Genomic DNA, 26289 nt, shown 5'->3' with positions numbered 1-26289 from the left:
AGATGACTTAACATTTACGAAAAGGGACAATAATTTGTAATAATAAATTCATTCGTCATCTACGCGTTTTGAAAAGTTGCATCCGAGTATGCCACATAACATAACGAATGATAATTGATTGACATTATTTGACTACACTCATTACTTTTATAGTGAGAACATTGTAAAACTAAACTAAATGACACTTGAAAAATGATATATTTAAAACGGTCTTCCATGAAGGAGTTAAATTGTATTTAATGTGATCAATTGGCTGTCAGAAGTTTTTGTTTGCTATTTTATTTGTCTTGGTTATTTCAGTTTATTTCTGTTTGATTAAAATGTGCAGTTAAATTATGATAATTGAAGAGACTAAATGTCTGGTGTTGGAAAAAAAAGAAGCCTACTCAACATAATGCTTAAGATGTGCATTGCAGATAAAATATTGTTCATGCTTTGTATTATATATTATTTGGAATTTGATTGCAATAAGATACCATCTGAACATGTTCTTTCTTGAAATTTTTGACCGAATTCGATTAATATGATATATGCAAAAAAAAAAAAAAATGTTTTATAATCGTTGAAATGATTGAAATGAAATGTGTATGATTGTTATGCGATAACTTGTAGCACTTTAAACTACTTCTCCGCTGGCTGTGCACATGAACTCTTTATTTTACTTTATCTCCGATGTAATCCCAAATGGCGTCTGAAAATATTTCATCAAAAGGATTCAAAAGCAGCCATTGCATTTGAGCCTTTGACACAAATTCTAGTATATTCAAGTATATCGCACAAGCGATCTAAAATCATTGCCGAGGGCAGAAACGCTCAGCATCTTGTTTCATTATATTCATACTGTTTCATAGATACTAATGGAATGCAAATTTCATTCATTTAGTGATCCCTTTGTTCTGCCAGAAAATACACATTATTACAGCTTTATGTACATACTTCATGAATAAATGTATTTTTTTATGTTTATAAAATACATGCAATATGTATATACGAAACAATGAAAGCTGTTCTTAAATGTGGTACAGATCTTATGTTTATGATAATATTTAGCTGCAAGTGATTTTCATCAGCTTTGCTTGCAGTATTTGTTAATTATTCCGTTCCAAGATTAATTAACCCTTAGCTTGCTGGCGGCAAGTGATTCTGCCTTTGTGACCAGTGCAGACCAAGATCAGCCTGCACATCCGTGCAGTCTGATCATGGTCTGCACTGTTCGCTATTCAGTCATTAAATTTTTAGTAAACACCCCTTCAAATGATAAATGGTACTGCCCAAATTGGAAGATGGACCAGTCCATTATAGAAATTTAGTAGGGTAAGGGTTAATGTAACATACTAAATCATAATCAGGCATGCATGTTTTAACAAAATAATGTATCTTAATTTCTTTTGCTCATGCAGGTAGGTATTTCTTTTTTTATATGAATTTATACTGTTAGATTTTGGTAACTTTTCAGCATATTTTAGGTTATTTGTATTTAATTTTATATTCCTTGTCATAAAAAAGAATAATCTATATGAATATTTTAGAAAGAAAAAAAAAAAGAAATAATAAAATGTGAACAGCAGTTACTCTTTTTTGTTATATATTTTATGTATGAATATAAGGTTTGAAGTTATTATCACAAATTATGAGGAAAATAATGTATGCAGCCAGACCAACGCTCAAACCCTGAAAGCTGATACCATTCTGACGCTTTACCAACAGTTACTGCATTACTGTGTCACTTGCACCCGAACAGTCCATCCATTTTAATTGAAATTTGCATTTGAATATCTACAAGAATTGAAAAACAATTGCAACTTATGTTAATGTTACGGACATTGCAGAAGACCCAGGATTGCATATAGTGTTTGAATTGTCTGTCTGTGAGGCCATCCAGTAAACTTCCTTGTATACACAATTTCCATCAACTTGGTACACATCATTAACATGAAGACATTGTGTACTCAGCTCCTGTACTTTCTGTCTAATTAAAATAGAAATTTGTGTATACGTCATCAACATGCTTGCTGAAAATTAATACATTAGCAAGATTTCATCTTGTTTTAAAGTCTGAAATTTTTTAAATCTTCGGTTTTAAGAAAATAAATAAAAAAACTTTGCAAATTTATAATGCTACAGTGTAGTATCTGTTGCAAGAATATAATCCAGTTTTCTTTAGTTCATAAGTACTGGTGTCTGTTTCACTGTTAATCTCATTTTTAAATTTCTGGTATCTGAAAAATCTATATATTATTGTTGCAATTTTTAGGTTTTAAATCAGTTTGCTTAAACAATTAAAATATTTGCCACCAGTGTCAGATCCTAATTATGGTAACTAGATTCTATTCTATAAAGTAAAAGAAAATATATGTGGGTAACTGATAAACAGCAAAAATATTGCACAGCCTTAAATAAGTTAAAACCTCAGCTGGAATGAATGCAACTGCACAAACCCTGAAATTAGCAAGAAGCACTTATTTGAAGCATAGACCAACCACAACAAAAGCCCAACTAAAACCACATCTATTTTACTTAGCAAAGCCACAACACTGGATTGTATGACAAATTCTTTCTCCTCCCACCACTTTAACATTAAAAGTGAAATTGATTTAATTTAGTTCATAATCCTTGTAATAATTGTTGAATTTAGTTATATATGGACTTATAAGAAATAAAACAGGACTGGTGAACAAGTAAAAATGAGTGGAAGGGTCATTTAGAGGTTTCTAGTGGGTATCAAAAGTACTTTCCATTGAAAAATGTCATTTCAGTACTAGCTTTCCATCGAAAAGTCCTTTAAAAGGCACCTTACAGTTCATTCCTTTGAAAAACACTTCCATTGAAAAAAGCCATTTCAGTAATTTCCATGGGAAGAAGTCCTTCAAAAAACATAATTTAGTTAGGACCATTTTAAGTATTAGTACTTTCTGTGAAAAAAGTCCTTTTCAGTATTTCCTGTATGGATAAGAAAGTAACATTTGTAAAAAACATTCAGAGGACAAACTCCGGCTGAAGGTGACACACACATGTACTATAGTTGAAAAAAATCTTCAGGGTTATCTCCTATTAATGCATTCTGTTTTTAATCCCCTTGCCAAAAAGAAGGTCAACAACATTCATATGTGTGTGTGTGCCTGTTGGTGTGACTGTAACACTTTTTGTCTGGAGCATGACTTCAAAAGCTTATTGAAGTAATTTTGTTTACACAATGACAGAAGCCATTAAGAAGAAATGCATTGTACAAGAACCATAACTCCACCTGGCTTACTTTTTAAAATATCCCCCTTTATATGATTTACTTTAAGCCTAACTCCAAACCTATTGAAGGGATATTGTTAAAAGTTCACACATTGACATAGACCATTGGGCAGAAAAGAACCATACCTGCTTTTCCTACTTCTTGAATTATCTCCATTTAGTAAGTTTTAATGAAAAGGAATATGTTTGAAGTTTACAAGTGTGGTAAAAGAAGTTATTAGGTACTGCACTGTGTATAAACTGTAACTGTTTCATTGAACACGGTAGTTCTTGATACTCACCATTTAGCTATGGCATGGGAATGGAAATGTCCAACATGTTGGCATGGGGATAGAAAATTCCAACATGGTTGCATGGGGATTGACAGGTCTGACATGGCTTTTGTTTCATTTGACTTCATCAGCTGGATCTAATTCATTTGAGTCCTACCAGAAAGACTTTTCTGACCCTAGATAATGTATATAGGTATGCCAACAACTATCCTGCTTAAGAACTTGTCCAACTCTTTTTTATGTGTCTCCACCCAGGAGCTCCCTCAGCTGTTATTATATATACCTGTATACTGGAAAGGGCTTTTTCCAGTTGAAAGGATTGAAAGGATCCCTAAAGACTACAAAAAAAGGTCTTCCTGCCCATTCGCACATCCAGCTGGGCATTGGTGAATATATAATACATACCTGTAATTACATAAACTTTGTCTTGCACCACCAAGAGCCTATATATAGAAGCTTTAAATAGCTTTAAATCAGGCATATAGAGATGGTTGAACATAAAAATGTCCTAACTCATATTAAATAAAGAAGGAGTTACGACAGTTTTCTGTTCCGCCTTCAACAGGTAATTAAGAAAACAACATAACAATATTCTGAAAGTGAGGTAACGCTTTGTCCTTTATTGAATTTCTATCTGGAAGATTAAAACAGTTTATTACGTTTATTTCCAATATCATAAGAAAGAGCATCTATTTCCGAGTAGACGTTTTTCTTCGGAATTATTACCTGAAAGCTCATTACACATGGAAAATAGATTTTATCTTACGAGTCTGATATTCTTTGATGCAAACAGGAAGTAATAATAGCAAATTCCTTGAAAATATCATGCCCCCGCAGTCATATTTTGAACAATACTAGGTTTCAAAATTGTTCTCGGCAATTTGAGTCTTCAGTATTCTGAGTCAGGCAGCCGTAGGTTACAAAGGGGGTGTGGCTACCAGAAGTTGTACAATGTGTGTGGCTATGAATATGTAGAATGTCTCCAAATATAGAATAAAATGGTTTTCAGTTTTAAATAGTTATTGTCACGGTCGAGTTTTACAGATGTGGCTTGTAAGTCATTTCAAAAGGAACACACTTGGGTGCCACCTTCACCTTCGCTTAAGAGTACAAATAAAACATTTGAGGGTTAGTTTTGAAATCATTGTACACATATTTCAATCCCAGGCTTCACTAAAATGTAAGTATTTCATTCAAAATTTCTGTATTTATAAAAGTGTACCTCTGAAGTTCTGGTGCTAGTTGGGCCTAAGGGGTGTTTCAAATTTCATTACTTCTCGTGTACAGACTCGGTAAATGACTATTATAACTTATCCTGTCACTTGCAGTATTTTCGACCCGATATCAGGGTGCCGTATATCTTTCTTGATATACCGTCAGTTGACACGTGACCAGTGATATACGGTCAGTTGATCATGTGAACTTATGATCGATATTGTTGTCATAAGAAATTTTGCATTGAAACCATCACCATTGTGTTGGAAATGTCCGAACTAAGAAAATGAGTGGTCAAATAATGAATTTTTATTCAAAAACGAAGAAGTTATTGCGATTTTGTCGTCATTATATAAGTGACGTCATTACGAATATGACGTCATTAAAACGGTTGTCGCATACTTATTTTTGTAAAATAAATTGCCAAATATCGGAAAATGAAGTAATGACAAGATAAATAGAATAATAGGTTAGTGCCTAAGATGGAGAAAGTTTATCTGGCTCGGTTCCGGAGGTTATCAGGTTCGCCTTCGGCTCACCCGATAACCTCCTCCACCTCGCCAGATAAACTTTCTCATCTACGGCACTAACCTATTATTCTCTATTTATCTTGGTTGCTGCCTATGCTTCCAAAGCACCTTCTTAACCCTTATCTTGCTTCTGCCTTTGGGACCAGTGCATATACCAAGAGCTGATCTTGGTCTGCACTGTTTGCTATTCAGTCAGTAAGTTTTCAGTGAACACCCCTTCGAATAATATATTGTATTGCCCAAATTGAATGATGGAACAGTCCATTTTAGAAATTTAGCAGGCTAAAGGTTAAATGTTGATTTGAATCTCCCAACAAAACTCTCATCACTGTAAACTTACTTAACATACTTCCTTTTTAAAGGTAGGTAAATGCAGATACTTTGTCATTAGCCCATAATGTTAACTTTGCAAAATGATAAAAAGAGTAATGTTATAAAAGTTTTTAATAACTGAAGTGACATGAAAGGAAAAGTAGCAGTTTATGTCATTTTCATAGAAACAGTGTCAGATGACAAGATAAAACCACTGTCTGACATTGTTGAAAACGATTCTCTGGCAGCTGGTTTAAAAGTCTGTACTTCCTGCATTTGGAATTCCACCAAAGGAAGTGTGTTACCATATAGAGACTACTGCATTTTCATTTGAAAAGTAAAGACATGTATACATAAAAAACAAAGTCAAAGACAACTTCCATTGCCACTGAGCTGTTCTGTTAAAATAATTTCAATAATAAAAAAACTCCATATCTAAATGCAACCTCTGTAGAGCAAACAACTCTGGGAAGGCTACAATTTGTTTGTTGTAAAGAGGTTTTTGGTGTGTATAGAGGTTCATTTTTACACAAGTTTTATCCAATGGGAATGAAAATATGTGTCTTTGTACAAAAATTTCTGCTCTTTACATGTGTCATTGTAGAGAGGTGTCCTCTCTTCAGAGGTTATTCTGTAGTGATTAAAAAAAAATCCTGAAAAATACATGAATTAAAACGATAATCTTTAGATAAAGTTTTGAAAATTTCTACGTCGGGCATTTCCAATTGGATTAACATACATCGCTGGGAAATAATTAGTTCGTTAGGAGTCCATATTACAAGTTACAGTTTTTGACAGCTGCATATAACATCAGTTCCAATTTTGCTTTCTCAACTGTTGTAATGTTTTTCAAATAAGTTGGTGCTTTATTGGTGCACAAGTCTGTATATTTAATTTATTCCAATTTATTCTTGCTTAAAATCTGTTGTGAAAGGACAGATTAATATTAAATTTTTGTCCGAAGTCAGATTTCTGGACAATTTTTCCAGCAAAAAATGGGCAAGCATGGCAATTTTACCATAAAAATTGTTTCTGAAAGTTAAAGATTAAAAAATTTATATGTTATCCTCTTGTATGGCAGACATATGTTTATAAAGTTATCTGTATCATAAGCAGTGGAAATTATTTACAATTTAAGGCAATACTAGAAAAAAACCTTGTTTCTTAATTCTTATATAAATGGAAAAGAGGAATTTCCCCAACAACATCAAATTAATTTTCATTCCCTTATGAATTATGCATTTTTTCATATACATCAAAGAATCTAAAATGTTGATTTATACATTTATGCTTCGAGAAAGCTGTATAAATTTTTTTTAGCGATGAAAAGGAAAAAGCACTTGATACAGCAGCTGTGTGTATTATGCCCCGGGTAATTAACATGTGGCGTAACACTACTGTTATTGCAATTTGTTTTTGAATTGAGTATCGGTACAGGGAAAGTGTTATGTTTTTTTCTGAAATGCTATTTCAGATTTCTTAAGCCATGCCAAGTAGTCTAGAGCCTTTATATTTACCAGTTGCACTAAGTTTTCTCGGTGCGTTTTCAGTTTTGAACTTTATTCCATTGGGCTTACAAGTGTTTGGTCTATAGGTCTGCATGTTTTAATTATGTGCAGTGAAAAGGCTTTCTACAACTTGAGTTATTGGATGAATTGCAATTTGACATCTTTCATGCGGGTTTTGAAAAAAAACCCAAAAACATAGAGGGTATATAATAAAGTGTATATAAGCCGTCTACATAGGTCTCTACATTTGTTTTAAACACTGCAGTTGTTTACAATATTATAGGGTTAATGTAAAGAGAAAATATCAAATTACTATCTGTATAGTTTTCAAATTATTTCATCTAAAAATTGTGGCTTTATATTTTTGCAATAGATCAGATGAATTCATCTGTTAATGGCAGTTGCTGGAACTGCAAACATTCAGAATGAATCGTAGTAAATGCTTTCCATGGACAAGTGCCACTGCCACTGTCTCATTATTAACAGGCAAAATGATACATGACCAGCTTCATTCTGACGTATCCTTAAAATTGTCATGGTGACAGTTCCATTAGTTTTCATCCAAAGTCATTATTCACTCAGGTATGTTCATTGAAAAATATGCATTTTGACATAGCATGATTAAATGCGTATTAAAGAATGTGTTTAGTTCCTTAACATATCATTTCACTGGAAATTGGGACACTGAAACATGCATTGATGTCCTAAGTTAATAAATGACAATCTGTTTGTTAACCTTTAGCATGCTAGGTAAATTGTCGTCTGCTGCAAATGTCGTCTGCTAAAATTGTTAAGTTCATTCAATTTGCTCCAAAATTGGAAGAAATATTGTCAGAGTAGCAAACAGCTTGGAACCTGATCAGACGCCGATTTAATCGGCGTCTGATCTGGTTCCAAGCTGTTTGCAAAGGCTGTTTAATTCGCCTGCAGCAGGCTAAGGGTTAAGGAACAAAGTTACCGATATTTAAAAATATTCCCATTTTTTAAAATGTTTTAAAGATATTGTTGTCTGCAGGCAGTAATGTGAATTAATTTTGATTAGGAAACTTAAACCATCACTGAACAGAGACGATACAATCAACAGTGACATAACATCAATTACATTCGTCAGTATATTAACGACATTATAAATTAAGAGTGACGTCCCTTGTTACCAAAGCCATGTTAGACTTGACCTGATGATTATAATTGTATGAAACCAGTTGAGGATTAAAAGTCTTTAAAATACATGCAGAGGAGTTGGTTATTTCCTTAAACACTCTCAAAGATAATACAAGAAGCTACAAACATACTATGTTTGTATGATCTAAACAAATAAACAGTCATTAGAAAATAATTGGTTCTTTACAATCATTGATGTGGACATTCTACAAAACATCTACAAAACATCTTGCATGTATTATAAAGACTACAGTGTTTTCCTAAAAGCATATTATATAAATTATACCAAGATGACATTTAGATCTAGAAATGCAAACATCCAGCATTATTTATTAGGATGATCAAAAAGCCTCTTTGATTTGATTGTCCTACAGTATTTGAAAAGTCAAATAAAGGCTTTTTGTTATGACTTTTATTGCCTAGGCATTGAAAATAACATTCCAAATTCGCACTTTCTAAGAAATCTGCTATTGGATTTGTAAAAACATCCAAGGGTATTAAATGTCTTTTGATGTTGGTCTACTTGAGCAACATTTTATTACATTTTTCACTTTTTGTATAGTCTGTTGGAAATTTATTTAAGTAACAAAATAAACCATTATATAATATTGAAGTCCTGCATTAGCAATGTATATTTTATTGTTTTGATAACATTAATTTTTGCAGTTACCCCCCTTTAATATGGAAGAATTTTAAAAGTGAATTATTTTAAAAGCTGAGCATTTCTTTCAATTTCTAGTTTTAAAATTTCCATATGATAGACATTGTATTATTTCAAAAATCTGAACCAAAAAGCATAAGTTTCAAAATTCCATCTGTCTTGATTGCCCAACCAAGATACTAGTAGGCAAAGGGAGGGACTAATAATACAGCTAATGAATTTTGTGACGGTTGAATTTGTCTGAAAATACAATTGTTGAAATACTCCTATCATTCCCTAGGTTTAGTATGTTTATCAAATTCATTCTTTATCATGCTGGATACGATTAATTCTGCCTTTGCGACCAGTGTAGATCATGATCAGCCTGCACATCCATGCAGTCTGATCATGATCTTCACTGTTCAGCATTCAGTAAGTATTGTTTTTGGTAAGCACCCTTTTTAACAGTCAATGGTACTGTCCAAATTGAAAGATGGACAAGCTCATTATAGAAAAGCAGGGTAAGGGTTATACTTATGCTAAAGTAATACTTTTCTTTTTTGGGCAGCCAAGGTAGGAAAACTAATTTTTGAAATACTTCTAGTGAAAATCTAACGTGAATTAGCACTCAGTGAACACAAATATAAGTGTAAATGGTCAGATGTTAATGTTGAATAAATACCTTACTTGACCAAGATCTGATTAACAACCTTTAAAATTAATGGCATAGTTTTGAAATACTAGACATCTCTTTATACCAGTTACAACCAAGAGATAATTGGTAATCAGGAGGCAGGATACCGATAGATGTCTGTCAAGGTACCAGGGCTAGACATATTCTTCGAAAGTAACTTGACCTGCAGGACAAGCTGCCTTAACTTGTATTCATCCTGGGATTCATTAAAGGAAAGCGATTTTTACAGACAGCATCTGTTTTAATGACTATTAAAAATGGTACATACAGTAATCTTGTTCTGGACTATTGAGTTAACGCAATCATAATGTGTTACTGTAACTGAGCAGGACAGATGTAAGAATTGCTAACAGCAAATCAACTTCCTTTGTAGATTTTTTTAGCTTTCCGGCTTCTGCTTTTTCTGCAAGATGAGTACTGCAGCAAGTTCCACTTGTCAGGAACCAATTTCTACTCGTATTTATGAATTTTCTTTGAACTTTTTATATTCATTCATACAGGACTACTTTCTACCAAAAGTTTTTGATGTTCCTATCTTTTGTACTTGAAATGACAAAAATTTGACTCAGTGCCATAGTTCCAAGTGACCCCAAATTGTAACAGTTCTCAGTCAGGTAAAGTAACACTTGTAAAATCCATGCAGGCCTAATTATGTGCTTGATTTTCCACACATTTGCACTTCGAGTCATGTTATTTGAGACCTGCTTTCAGGTTATTGGCATGAACATTTTGCATTATTTATCAGATATTAGAGCATTAATAATGTTTAGTGTAGAGTTGATTAATAAATGAACAGTTAAACTAGCATATAACCAAAAATACAAATGAAGAAATGTAGATACCTTCTTAGCTCGACTCAGTGAGTATTCAAAGAATTGGTAGAGCTATATATAATTTAGACCCATTTGTCGGTGTCGGCATCGGCATCCACATTTGGTTAAGTTTTTGTATGTATTAGCTAGTATCTCAGGAACCACTTGGAATGGATTGAAACTTCACACACTTATTTACTGTGAAGAACTAAATTACATTGCACAGGTTCCATAACTCTGTTTTGCTTTTTTACAAAGTTATGCTCCTTTTTGGAATTTATTCATTTGACAAGGCTGTTGAATAGCTATAGTCGAGGGTTGCTGTCCTCTGACAGCCCTTGTTTCAAAGTCTTCTACATGCAAAAGAAGTCTAATGATATTCAAAATCTTCCACAATTTATACAGATGCCTTAAATAGACATTTTTATTACAAAACACAGTTTCCAGAAACATTATTAAATGGAGTTTGTGTATTGCCAGACATAATAAAAAATTATTTCAATGATAGATTCTACTGGTAAGTTGGAAAGTTATTTCTTTCTATCTTTATTGGCAAATACCAGCAGTCTATATTAAGCTTTTATTGGAGTAAAGTTGAATTAATGTTTCTGATTTTCCCATAATGCATCTGGGTATCCTGTGACATTTCCTATCAAGTGGTCATGTGATCTGGAATGGTGTCATTACCATTGCGATCATGTGACTTACCTGTGTCAGGCTGAGGAATCAATATAAAGGCAGCTGTATGATGTGTATTACATGGACTACTTTTTTATGACAAATAGTCCATAGAACATTAATAAAAATCTTTGTTCATATACACTTTACTGGCAGTTGTATTTAAACGCTGTGACCTTTCTACATGGAATTCAGTAACTGAATTCCAAGAACAGCGATTCTCACACAAGGTACTAATAAGGAAACGCATTCTTGAGAAATGGCGTCAAAATGATATTACCCTTTAGCCTGCTGGCGGCAAGTGATTCTGCCTTTGCGACCAGTGCAAACCAAGATCAGCCTGCACATCCGTGCAGTCTGATCTTGGTCTGCACTGTTCGCTATTCAGTCAGTAAATTTTCAGTGAACATCCCTTCAAATATAAAATGGTATTGCCCAAAATGAATGATGGACCAGTCCATTTTAGAAATTTAGCAGGCTGAAGGTTAATAGTCAAAAGAAAAGTAGTCATGTTCAGATTGTCTCTTAGTTGTAGTCAAAAACCCTTCGGTTTCATTTTCATGATTTGCTGTATTTTCAGTAACTTCCCTTAATTATGTTCTTCCAGCATTTTTACATATGATAAAGACATGCATTTATTGATCCAATATGTGTGTGTGTGTGTGTTCTGGTTTAACGTCTTTTTGTACAATTTTTCAGTCCTATAAACTACAGTGTCTACTTGTAGCAGTGTGCATAATGCCCAACTTTATAGTGCTGCCTCATTGGAATATCATGCCATAGACATGTGACACAATACCCAACACAGCAGTACCATTTTTTATGTCTTTGGTATCATGTGGCCAGGGATCAAACCCAAGACCTCCCGCACTCAAAGCAGGTGCTCTACCACTATGCTAACCAGCCAGTTTACCCAATATGTGAAACCTCATAGTCACAAAGCAATTTTTGCGTGAAATTCTTGGCTACACTTGTATACCCAAACAAAGTATATTGTAATGCATCTTGGAAGGTGCTATTACTAGTAGGCTATTTAAAAAGATAGCATAAAAATGTGGTGCAGTTTACTTCTGTAGAGAGCAGATTCACAGATAATTTAATATGCCTGTAGCTGTATATTCTAGTTGATCTTTTATGGAACATATTAATGGTTTTCCTTTTTCCTGATAAGTAAATTTAGTTTCACAAAATCATCTCAAATATCTAGCCATAATGACTGCAAAGTCGTAAAAAAATATCCATTTTACTTGATATTTTGAGGTATACAATTTGTAGAGGTAGCCTGGGGACACGTGACGCAGTACCGCAATTTATCTTTGAGGCTTCAATCTCACAAACTAAGAATACGTGATTTCCTCTGAGACTTCAATTTACATATAACAGAAAACAATAAGTATATAAGTTTACCTATAGAGAATACATAAAATTTGATAATGCAGATAAATTCTCAGATATTGTCTAAATCACTGGGTATAAATATAATCATATATATATTGAAAGTATGATAGAACAAAAAATCTAATCAGCTTCAATAGAACTTTTGATTTTCAAGATTGAAATGTAATATTTATGATAATAACAGTAATAATAATAATAATAATAATAATAATATAATTGATATTGATGATAACATTACCATTATTATTACTTTGTTTGTACCACACTTATACCAGGCACTCTTTCCATGTATAATATATCTATTATACTAAATTATCCTGTCACTTGCAGTATTTTCGACCCGATATCAGGGTGCCGTATATCTTTCTTGATATACCGTCAGTTGATCATGTGACCAGTGATATACGGTCAGTTGATCATGTGACCTTATGATCGATATTGTTGTCATAAGAAATTTTGCAACGAAACCATCATCATTGTGTTGGAAATGTCCGAACTAAGAAAATGAGTGGTCAAATAAGGAGTTTTTATTCAAAAACGAAGAAGTTATTGCGATTTTGCCGGTAATCACGTCATTATATAAGTGACGTCATTACGAATATGACGTCATTAAAGCGGTTGTCGCACACTTATTTTTGTAAAATAAATTGCCAAATATCGGAAAATGAAGTAATGACAAGATAAATAGAATAATAGGTTAGTGCCTAAGATGGAGAAAGTTTATCTGGCTCGGCTCCGGACGTTATCAGGTTCGCCTTCGGCTCACCCGATAACCTCCTCCACCTCGCCAGATAAACTTTCTCATCTACGGCACTAACCTATTATTCTCTATATATTATATACATGTACACACCTTCAGAAGTGCTGTGCTGAATTCAGAAAGTACAAATGATTACAGATCTACTAAACTGCTGTAAAAAATGAACTGAGGTAGAGACATTAGACCAAACGTGATAAACAGGTATACGTACAGTTGCTGTTTGAGGACAGAAATGCTCAACTGTACAGAATGATGTAGTATGGTTGCTGTTTAAAGACACTAACGCTTGTCTGTTCAAAACAAGACAAGCGGATATAGGTACAGATGCTGTTTAAGGGCAGAAATACTTGACTATTCAAAACAAGACAAACAGATAATTTAAGGTATAGTACCTGTTTGAGAATAGAAAGTCTATTACTGACTACTCAAAACATGCCCCCCACTAATGTGGGTTTGAACCTCACTTTGAGCTCAGGATTTTTCATGTGAGGAAGCCATCTAGCTGGCTTACGGAAGGTTGGTGACTCTACCCAGGTGCCGGCCCATGACGAAGTAATGCCCAGAGGGGCACCTGGGGTTTTTCTCCACCATGAAAACGTGGAAAGTTACCACATGACCTGTAATTGTGTCAGTGTGATGTTAAACCCAACAAAAAAAAAATGACTATTCAAATCGAGACAGACAGAAAAAGATAGGTGCAGTAGCTGTTTGAGGACAAAAATACTGGAATGTTCAAAACATGACAAACAGATCTGATATAGATACAATCACTGTTTGAGGACAGAAACTCTCAACTGTTTAAAACAAGACAAACAGATATAGATACACTGTTGGGAGGACAGCAATGCTCACCTTTTCAAAACAAGACAGACAAATTTAGGTACAGTTACTGTTTGAGGACAGAAACATTAGACTATCCAAAGACCTTGTACTGAAACAGACGAAAACAATGACATAAATAAGTACAAAAACAGTGATTTAATTGGTTACATGTGAGAGGACAATGTTACCATGGTAGCATTGGTTAAACAATCAAGGTAGGGCTTTGAGGTTGTTTTAATCTCTTATTTTGTGTTGAAGTAACTTTTCTCTTGAAAGATCTACCCCATACTTCTATACTCCAAGGCCACTTTGTTTAATCTATTAAACAAATTCAATTGTTTCATAAGTCAATGCCATTATATAGGAGAGATCGCCGTGACGTCACGCGTTAACACCTGTTTATCTGGTGGTTGGCAAAACAAATGATTTTAACACCGTTTGCGTATTGAATCAGAATTTTTAATTTTTAATAACTTTTTTGCTCATTTATGGATTTTCAAAATTCAAAAAGATTTGAAATACTAACAATCTTCATATTTTTGTATCCAAATATCTTTTTTCAATGAATAACCGTTTTAAATGACATAATTTTAAAAGCGGCGTAGTGATTTTCACAACCTTTAGAAAAACAGTGTAAGTTAAGCGTTCATAATTAATCCATTTTATTTCGAAATAACAATTAAAAGTAATCAATAAATTGCTTGTTTTATAACCTTTCCATTGATCAAAAAATTATTCATGTAATTTGTGTTTTAAGAAAGTTTAGACCGTTAGAAAAACATCACTGTTTACAAAAAGCATGGACAGTCGGCTTCTGCCCACCTGATCACTGTCTTATCAGTTCTAAAAATAGAATTTGTATACAAACACGATCTCTCTTATTGGATGATTCCTATAAATTGGCAGTTTCCCTGTAACAGATATAGGGAAGTGATTGTTGTTTTCAATTAAAACGCACACCTGTTTCTTGAAAATCCCTTTGACAACAACATTTCTGACCTAACAATTGTGCTATAGACACTGTTGTTTGTTGATACTGGATCAAAGTGAAAGCTGTTTCTCTAATGATTGACAATCCTACAATTTGCTCTTCCCATATTTTATGGAAGCTATGAACAAGTTTGTGTGTCTGAAAGAGCTGTGACAGCTGTCACCTTCTCAGTTACACATGTTTCATTTTTACTGTAAAACTGTTATCTGAAAGCCTTCTTATTAAATGGAATTGCACGCATATACATTTAAAGACTTTAAGGATTGTTCAGTAAGTTGACTAATGTAAAAAAAAAAAATTGTGAGTGTGCCAGTCCTCGTTATATATGTCAAATGAACTATGGATTTGAGATTTAATCAAACATTTAGCTACAAGCTGTTTTCAAAGTCAGCCTCTGCAAGTAAAATAAAAGCAAATCTTTATACATATATATATCACAGTCAATAATCTGCACATATATACATGTACTAAAGGTAGCGGTCCCCTAAAGACTAAAGGTAGCGGTTCTAAAGACTAAAAGTAACGGATCCCTAAAGGCTAAAGGTAGCGGATCTCTAAAGACTAAAGGTAGCAGATCCCTAAAGACTAAAGGTAGCAGTCCCCTAATGACAGTCAGCAGTTTCCATTTGATTACATAGTCTCAAATCCTTTAGCCATAAAACTTGCTTTTTCATAACAACCAAAGAAAGACAAAATGTCTTACACAGAAGATGTATACAGTCCAGAGGAAAGTGTTGATTTTCATTATGGGTCCACTACCTAAGATTTTCTTCATTGATTAACCCTTAGCCTGCTAAATTTCAAAAATGGACTGGTCCATCATTCAATATGGGCAATACCATTTATTATTTGAAGGGGTTTTCACTGAAAATTTACTGACTGAATAGCAAACAGTGCAGACCATGATCAGACTGCACTGATGTGCAGACTGATCTTGGTCTGCACTGGTTGCAAAGGCAGAATCACTGCCACCAGCATGCTAAAGGTTAATGTATGAGAGAATTTCTTTCTGTTGCCAGAGTATTGCAACATAATGAAAGGATGATGATATGCAAACACGTACATTAAACAGGGTATAAATAAAGTAAGGAACGATACCTTTTGTGTGGAAGTGATTCTGAGTGTACATTCTCAAATGAAGGACAAAGACAAAATGCCACAATGGCTTTCAGTTGGATATGCACACATTCCCTTTGCCAGACACGCGCCAAATACTTTGAATTCAAAAATGAAGCAAAAGAACATTCCCTTTTCCAGATATATCATAAGTGCTTTAAATTCAAAAATGAAGGACAGTGCCTTTGCCAGACAAGCCTAAATTACTTTAAATACAAAAATGCAACAAAAGTTATCTTCACCAGGCATTTCGTAAATGCCTCAAATTTCAAAACGGAGGACAAAAACATTGCCTTTGCCAGACATGCAATAAAGGCTTTTTATTCAAAAATTGAGCACAAAGGCATTCCCTTTGGTAGACACGCCTTAAATGCATCAAATACCAAAATGGAGTAGAAGAACATGGTCTTTGCCACCCATGCAATAAAGGCTTTTTAATTCAGAAATTGAGCACAGACATTCCCTTTGGTAGACACGCCTTAAATACATCAAATTCCAAAATGGAGTAGAAGAACATTGCCTTTGCCAGACATGCAATAAAGGCTTTTTAATTCAAAAATTGAGCACAAAGACATTCCCTTTGGTAGACACGCCTTAAATGCATCAAATTCCAAAATGGAGTAGAAGAACATTGCCTTTGCCAGACATGCAATGAAGGCTTTTTAATTCAAAAATTGAGCACAAAGACATTCCCTTTGGTAGACATGCCTTAAATGCATCAAATTCCAAAATGGAGTAGAAGAACATGGTCTTTGCCAGACATGCAATAAAGGCTTTTTAATTCAAAAATTGAGCACAAAGACATTCCCTTTGGTAGACACGCCTTAAATGCATCAAATTCCAAAATGGAGTAGAAGAACACTGCCTTTGCCAGACATGCAATAAAGGCTTTTTATTCAAAAATTGAGCACAAAGACATTCCCTTTGGTAGACACGCCTTAAATGCATCAAATTCCAAAATGGAGTAGGAGAACATTGCCTTTGCCAGACATGCAATAAAGGCTTTTTGATTAAAAAATTGAGCACAAAGACATTCCCTTTGGTAGACACGCCTTAAATGCATCAAATTCCAAAATGGAGTAGAAGAACATGGTCTTTGCCAGACATGCAATAAAGACTTTTTAATTCAAAAATTGAGCACAAAGACATTCCCTTTGGTAGACACGCCTTAAATGCATCAAATTCCAAAATGGAGTAGAAGAACATGGTCTTTGCCAGACATGCAATAAAGACTTTTTAATTCAAAAATTGAGCACAAAGACATTCCCTTTGGTAGACACGCCTTAAATGCATCAAATTCCAAAATGGAGTAGAAGAATATTGCCTTTGCCAGACATTCAATAAAGGCTTTTTAATTCAAAAATTGAGCACAAAGACATTCCCTTTGGTAGACATGCCTGAAATGCATCAAATTCCAAAATGGAGTAGAAGAACATGGTCTTTGCCAGACATGCAATAAAGACTTTTTAATTCAAAAATTGAGCACAAAGACATTCCCTTTGGTAGACATGCCTGAAATACATCAAATTCCAAAATGGAGTAGAAGAACATTGCCTTTGCCAGACATGCAATAAAGGCTTTTTAATTCAAAAATTGAGCACAAAGACATTCCTTTTGGTAGACACGCCTTAAATGCATCAAATTCCAAAATGGAGTAGAAGAACATTGCCTTTGCCAGACATGCAATAAAGGCTTTTTAATTCAAAAATTGAGCACAAAGACATTCCCTTTGGTAGACACGCCTTAAATGCATCAAATTCCAAAATGGAGTAGAAGAACATGGTCTTTGCCAGACATGCAATAAAGGCTTTTTAATTCAGAAATTGAGCACAAAGACATTCCCTTTGGTAGACACGCCTTAAATGCATCAAATTCCAAAATGGAGTACAAGAACATTGCCTTTGCCAGACATGCAATAAAGGCTTTTTAATTCAAAAATTGAGCACAAAGACATTCCCTTTGGTAGACACGCCTTAAATGCATCAAATTCCAAAATGGAGTACAAGAACATTGCCTTTGCCAGACATGCAATAAAGGCTTTTTAATTCAAAAATTGAGCACAAAGACATTCCCTTTGGTAGACATGCCTTAAATGCATCAAATTCCAAAATGGAGTAGAAGAACATTGCCTTTGCCAGACATGCAATGAAGGCTTTTTAATTCAAAAATTGAGCACAAAGACATTCCCTTTGGTAGACACGCCTTAAATGCATCAAATTCCAAAATGGAGTAGAAGAACATTGCCTTTGCCAGACATGCAATAAAGGCTTTTTAATTCAAAAATTGAGCACAAAGACATTCCCTTTGGTAGACATGCCTTAAATGCATCAAATTCCAAAATGGAGTACAAGAAGATTGCCTTTGCCAGACAAGCCATAAAGGATTGAGCATAAGGACCTACCTTTCGCTAGACATGCCTTAAATGTCTGGCATTCCAGATTGGAGTATATGAGAGGACTGTCTCAGTTGCCAGACAGTCCTCATATTCCACTGACAGAAATTTTCCGTTCATTCAATCAAGTGGTCATAAATAAAGAATGTCTTAAGATTAGCATTTCCTTACATTCAGATATTGTTTGCATATAAGCTATTATGCTCTCTTATAATTATAGCAATAATGTAAATTGTTGGAAGTGCAGCAAATATTAACATAATAGCAATTTGACAGTCAGCAAGTGATAGCAAATGTTGCTAGGCCATAAAAACACATTTCATTTCAGATGAAAGCTCTTGAAATCTGCTGCCTATTCTCTTGATAGTCTGGATGGATTGCTGAAAAAAAAACATTTACACAATTGAGTGAGAATTACTTTTCCTTTGATGATGATAATAAACAAAATTGGGGTTTAATTAAACAACATGTTTGAAGTGATTAATGTGGGGAGGGGTAACTTTTTCAACTAATGAGGAATGAAGATTAATTACATCACAACATGTATATATACAGCACATAAGATACAGTGAAACATGAATAAAAAGTACTCCTATTTTGAGTTTGATTTGAATTAGCAAGTTATATAAAAAGCAACAGAGTATAATGCAAGCTGTGTGTGTGTGGTGGTGAGGGATAGGGGAGAGAGAGTGAGAGAAAGAGAGCAAGAGGGACAGTATAAGGTGTCGAGAACACTACTGTTAAAGCCCTGCTCCGCGGCTATTCAAATTCTGTTGTGTGTATGCAACCCATGATTACAATAGGTAACAGTTAACGGCCACTCGCCACACTTTTGCACGCAAAACCACAGATAGTTTTCTCTTATGAGGTATGGTATATAGAAATACCCTGACTCTATTTTGACAGGCGTCACTGTTCATAGTTGGGATTTTCATGCTTTTTCAGTGACAATTTAAGGTGAAAAGGTAGGACTGGAGCAGGTCTGTAAGATATAGGTCCATGATTGGGAGAAAATTTTTTCGAACATCATCAAATCATAGAAAGAAAGCATTGTTTTACATGAAAATTTAACCGAACATAAATCATTTATATTATTCTACAAAACCATTTTCAGTTTACTCATATGCATTGAATTCTGGAATGGGATTGCATGAAGGGGCCACACTTCTGGACAGTTCAGCGCCTTTAAAAACTGACCATTTTTAAAAAGCTGTTACATGTCTTCGTTTTGATTCATTTGCAACAACGTGCGAGTGTTTAAACTTTACATAACTAGGTAAAACATCGTTTCTGACAATTGTTTACATTTATTTCTTTACAAATGGCATTCTTATTTAAAGGGGGACAACTCCTTTAGAATATTTAAAGTATCCAACTCTGTGGCACAGAACAGTAAAACATGTATTGGACAGATAAGTTGTTGGTCAAGATGCTGTTCATTTACTAAAAATCTCTGTTGTTTTGTGATATACTGCTAAACCTTAAACAGTATTCAGACAAAAACTTTGAACATAGTATGGGTGGTCAAGGAAATGATAAATAACAAAACAGTAAGTGGTTCTTTTCTTGTAAAGTCAGCAAGAAAATTTGCCAGGTGTCATGCACTTTGCAGTTTAACAGTATTTGAACAACAAAAAAAGAACATGAGAAGAATCTAATATTATGTAAGTTGTCATGCACATTGCAATCTAACTGTATTTGAGCAAAAAAAAAAGGATGAAAAGAAACTAGGTCAGGTGTAGCACACATTGCAGTATTTAAAGAAGAAAAGATGAAAATAAAATATGCCAGGTTTTATGTACATTGCAGTATGACAGTATTTGAACAAAAAAGATAACAGGTTTCATGTACATTGTAATATAACAGTATTTGAACAAAAAGATGAGAGAAAAAATATTTGATGTTACAAGAAAGATGGGGGTGTCATTAGAGTCTAACAGTATTGGAATAAAAGAAACTATGCCTGGTGCTGTGCTTATTGCAGTTATAGTGAATTAAGAAAGTTGAAAAGAAAATATAGCAGGTATCATAGAAACTGATAGAACACTATTTCAGTTGTAAAACAATGAGAAGAAAATATGTCAGATGTCACTAATGGAATGTAATTAATTGTCCGTTAAAGGAATGAGGTTGAAGGAGGCTTGTTAGCCTCCTTGTACATTGCAGTCCAACAGAATGATGTTGAATAAAAAAGTATGTATGCCATGTACATCACAACCGAACAGAGTGATGCTGTATAAAGAATGTATAGAGAAGGCTTGTCAGGTGCCATGTACATAACAGTCCAACAGAGTGATGATGAGCAAAAAGTATGGATAAGTCTTGTCAGATGTCAAAGTCATAGTAGTCAGATAGGTTTTGGTAAAAAAAAAATGCCATGAAAGTTTGAAAAAAAATGAGGAAAAAATAGAACAGAAAGTGAGCATGACTTGTGCAGATTGACATGCACACTATATTCAAGCAAGATTAGGAGAAAAAAATGAGGTGAAAGTGTACAGAGTGACATGCACACTAGAATCAAACAAGGTTAGAACAAAATGTGGGGTGAAAGTGTGTGGGGTGACATGCACACTACAGTCACACAAGGTTAGGACAGAGAGTGAGGTGTGTGGTGTGACATGCACACTACAGTCACACAAGGTTAGAACAAAATGTGAGGTGAAAGTGTGTGGGGGTGACATGCACACTACAGTCACACAAGGTTAGGACAGAGAGTGAGGTGTGTGGGGGTGACATGCACACTACAGTCACACAAGGTTAGGACAGAGAGTGAGGTGTGTGGTGTGACATGCACACTACAATCAAACAAGATTAGAACAAAATGTGAGGTGAAAGTGTGTGGGGGTGACATGCACACTACAGGCACACAAGGTTAGGACAGAGAGTGAGGTGTGTGGGGGCGACGTGCACACTACAGTCGCACAAGGTTAGGACAGAGAGTGAGATGTGTGGTGTGACATGCACACTATATTCAAGCAAGATTAGGAGAAAAAAATGAGGAGAAAGTGTACAGAGTGACATGCAAACTAGAATCAAACAAGGTTAGAACAAAATTTGAGGTGAAAGTGTGTGGGGGTGACATGCACACTACAGTCACACAAGGTTAGGACAGAGAGTGAGATGTGTGGTGTGACATGCACACTACAATCAAACAAGGTTAGAACAAAATGTTAGGTGAAAGTGTGTGGGGGTGACATGCACACTACATTCACACAAGGTTAGGCCAGAGAGTAAGGTGTGTGGGGGTGACATGCACACTACAGTCACACAAGGTTAGGACAGAGTGTGAGGTGTGTGGTGTGACATGCACATCATATTCAAGCAAAATTAGGAGAAAAAAATGAGGAGAAAGTGTACAGAGTGACATGCACACTAGAATCAAACAAGGTTAGAACAAAATGTGAGGTGAAAGTGTGTGGGGGTGACATGCACACTACAGTCACACATGGTTAGGGCAGAGAGTGAGGTGTGTGGTGTGACATCCACACTATAGTCAAACAAGATTAGGACAGAGCATGAGGTGAAAGTATGTAGATGACATGCACACTACAATCAAACAAGGTAAGGACAGAGTGAGAGGAAAGACATGCATACTACAGTCAAACAAAGTTAAGACAAAGAGTGAGGTGTAAGTTTGTGAGGTGACATGCACACAGTAGTTAAACAAGATTAGGGCAGAGTGAGAGAGAAGTGTGTGGGTGACATGCACACTGTAATCAAACAAGGCTAGGACAGAGTGAGAGGAAAGTGTGTGGGGTGACATGTACACTGTAATCAAACAAGCTTAGGACAGAGTGAGAGGAAAGTGTGTGGGGTGACATGTACACTGTAATCAAACAAGCTTAGGACAGAGTGAGAGGAAAGTGTGTGGGGTGACATGTACACTGTAAACAAACAAGCTTAGGACAGAGTGAGAGGAAAGTGTGTGGGGTGACATGTACACTGTAATCAAACAAGCTTAGGACAGAGTGAGAGGAAAGTGTGTGGGGTGACATGTACACTGTAAACAAACAAGCTTAGGACAGAGTGAGAGGAAAGTGTGTGGGGTGACATGTACACTGTAATCAAACAAGGCTAGGGCAAAGTGAGAGGAAAGTGTGTGGGGTGACATGCACACTACAGTCAAACAAGGCTAAAACAGAGTGAGAGGGAAGTGTGTGGGATGACATGCACACTGTAGTCAAACAGAATTAGAACAGATTGAGAGGCAAGTGTGTAGGGTAACATGCACATTAAAATCAAACAAGGCTATGACAGAGTGAGAGGAAAGTGTGTGGGGTAACATGCACACTACAATCAAACAACAAACAAAGCTAGGACAGAGTGAGAAGAAAGAGAAAATGTGTGGGGTGACATGCACACTACAATTAAACAAAATTTAAAAGGACAGAGTGAGAGGAAAGACATGCATACTACAGTTAAATAAGTTAAGACAAAGAGTGAGGTGAATGTTTGTCGGGTGACTTGCATTCTACAGTCAAACAAGATTAGGATAAAATGTGCACACTACAGTCCAATAAGGTGAGCACAGAGAGTGAGGTGAGTGTGTGTGGAGTGACATGCAAGGTTAGAACAAAAAGTGGGAGTCAAAGTGAGTGCAGTGACATGCATACTACTGCCAGGAACTAGTTCTTTGTCAAAACATGAATCATTTGTCATACACATTGCATTCAAACAGTTTAGTGAATAGTATAGATCGTTTATTAAGTGTATTTTTGGGACATCTATATATTGCCTTCATATTGACTGACACAAGTCTGATCTGTAGTTGTCATTTTGAGTGCCTCCATTTTGAATTGATATAGTTCAGTCTCATTCATCAATGTTATATGCACAAACAACACCTGCAGGAATTATACAAATACATTTTTAAAACTGCAAAAAAATTGGTGTTTATGAACTTTTATTATGTAAATAGAATTGTCAAGTTGTACATGGGCCTAATTGTAAAAGCCATGTTTGTTCATATTCAGTCACAAATTCATGCAATTTACTGCTCTTAGAATGTGATGCAGGATTTCAATAGCTTTGTTGTACAGATACAATGACATTGCAGTTTTGCCGAATATTAAAAATCGTTATTAGAGGGAGTTGTGGGATAAATATTTTGCCATAAATACCAGGAAAAAATAACAGGAACTAATTTATATCGCTGTATAAAAGAAAATATTATCACAAAAAGTTTCAGTTTCAAAGAAATATAATGTTACAAAAAGGGAGAAGCTGTATTTGTGATCAAAAGCCACTACCATACTACAATAATTACTATAGTCGCTCTAATATAATGTTACAAAAGGGGAGTAACTGTATTCAGGATCAGAAGTCACTACCATACTGTAATAATTATTATAGTCACTCTAATATAATGTTACAAAATGGGGAGTAACTGTATTCATGATCAAAAGTCACTACCATACTGTAATAATTACTATAGTCACTCTAATATAATGTTACAAAAGGGGAGTAACTGTATTCATGATCAAAAGTCACTACCATACTGTAATAATTACTATAGTTACTCTTGCAGACATGAGGGCTCCTATGTAAGACATTTCCTGGCACTGTTACATGAAAGAGACTTTCCTCTTTGACAAACAGGGTATATATTAGTACTAATTGCAGCAGTCTGAGTATCTTAAACAGAACCTTGCGTTTTACAATTGGATAATTTTCTCTGAAAGCAGTCCAGTGGCTGTTATGAGACAAAATTGCATGTTTAGTTTACATAAAGAACCTCCCTGAGGTACAATATAGAAGATTTATTAGATTCATCAATTAAAGTCAGTTTATTGGAATATAGTTTTCATTTTTGCTCTAAATTGTCTTTTGCAGTGTTTGATCAATGCAATAAAAAGCTTGAGTCAATAATTTGAATTCTTGAAAGAATATTTCCACAGAAAGTATTCTTGCATCTTCCTTATAATCAAACAAGTATCTTTCAAATTGAGATACACATAAAAATGTCTAAGGAATTTTAGATGCAATAATAGCAAAAATCATTTTTTGTCTTACAGACTGATACTTTTTGTTGATTTCAGTATGTGCAAGCTACAAAATAACCAATCGATTCATCTCAAATTGCTTGCTTTACATCAATGCACAAGGCTTTGAATTTTAAAACTTAGACATTACGTATGTTTGTATATACATGTAAATATATAAATTTAAATAAAAATTGCTATGTTCTTTTGTGCACTTGAAGAAATTTGACATATTATACTGTCAGTGCAAGTTTGAAATCTCCTAAGAGGCTAGGGCTAGGTCTTGAAATGACTTTATGTATAATGTGGTTGTCATATATTTTATATTGATAACATAAAATACATTGAATTTTTGTGAAATCTTATTTCGTGTAATTGTTCTCTCATATATTAATGAAAGGTTTGCAATTTTGTTTCAGTTTGTAGGAAATATTATTGAGTCTTTTGTTTTTCGATTACCTCCCTTTATGGCTTTGATCATATTATAAGGTCATGGGCCAAATTGAAAGTAGTGCTTTTCTAACAATGCTTTTAACATAAAATTAAAAGCCTTATGGGACTATTATTATCCATTAGTTGATACTCTTTCAAGGTAATTTTTATGTAGGTGAGTATGTGTACATTGACTTTAGAGAGCTTGGAGGCCATTTTTTTCCACAGTTTTAGGACAGATTTAAATGTCACGTTAAATTTTGTTAGATGATCTCTAGGTAATTTAAATTCATTTGTTAAAATGAAAGAAAGGTATTTTCACATTGGTATGAAAAAAGATTTAAAGGTACTTTGATCAATGTTCATGGTTTCAATTTTTTGTCTGTGAAAATGCTTCAGTACGTATTGTAGATTCTAGAATTTTCATTGGTTAAAAGGTGATCACTTGGTAACCCTTTGTGAGCTATTTGAGGATGTGCATCTCATGCAGAGCTACAAGTTTGCGATTTATTTTTTTATATCCCTGCAACAAAAAAAAGTTTGAAGGGAGTATATATTGGTGTTTTGCAACTGGTCATGAAATGGGTTGGTCCGTTGCAAAACCTGATGCAAACCAGACAATGTGGTATTGCAGGTGGGGCATTACAGTAATCAATTTTAGTGATAGTTTTCCTTGAAGGTCATTCTGATCTTAGTGAATGTCTGTGTAAAACATTATAAGTATTTAACGAATACTTCTTTGTTGATTTCAGGATGAACTGCGACAGGCGAGATTACTTAGGAAGCGGCAGGAGCTGCGAAAAGCTGACCCGCAGAAAATGGCCGCCCTGAGACAGAAGTTCCTTGATCAAGCAAAGAAATACTATGGTTACCCATATGCAAGAAAATACTGGCCTCCAGATTGTAAGTAACACAGTGTTTCTTCAAAATATGTCTGATATATAGTAGAAAATCGTAATATTTGAGCTAGGTAACTCTGGCTCTATTCTATAAACTTTTGAATTAGCTTCTCGTAGCATTAAAAAAAGTAACTTAACATGTACTTATGACACAGCACTTATTTGGTCATTTTCCGTCCTTAGTCTAAGTCTGGAATGATTTTTTAATATTAAGCAGCCAGCCAGTGGGGTAACATGATCAAGCTTCTTAAGGCAAGTTGAAATTAGAAAAAAATGTCAGTTTCGAAGGCAAAAGGCTACTTAATACATGTAGCTGCTGAAACAAATGCGAACTGTATTATTTTGCCTTGTTAATTTCATTCTTCAAACAAAAAATCTGTTCAGTGACCACATCAAGATAATAATATATTTCAGCAACTGATCATTTGAAACA

At 34.6% G+C, this 26289-nt stretch overlaps 1 protein-coding gene across 5 annotated transcripts in view; it reads left to right on the top strand.

Annotated features, from left to right (window-relative positions):
- LOC123526558 (probable beta-tubulin polyglutamylase) overlaps positions 1-26289 on the top strand; it is a 150032-nt gene that overhangs the window by 54290 nt on the left and 69453 nt on the right. For all 5 annotated transcript variants that reach the window (XM_045305773.2, XM_045305769.2, XM_045305770.2 and 2 more), the window contains one exon: positions 25710-25860. In XM_045305773.2, the coding sequence (XP_045161708.2) occupies positions 25776-25860 (85 nt within the window). In that variant the 5' untranslated portion in view covers positions 25710-25775. The remainder of the gene's footprint in view (positions 1-25709; positions 25861-26289) is intronic.

The sequence above is a fragment of the Mercenaria mercenaria genome, chromosome 14, assembly GCF_021730395.1.
Source record: "Mercenaria mercenaria strain notata chromosome 14, MADL_Memer_1, whole genome shotgun sequence".
Classification (NCBI taxonomy): domain Eukaryota; kingdom Metazoa; phylum Mollusca; class Bivalvia; order Venerida; family Veneridae; genus Mercenaria; species Mercenaria mercenaria.
Note: the sequence above shows the minus strand (reverse complement) of the source record. Positions and strands in the feature narration are given on the sequence as shown.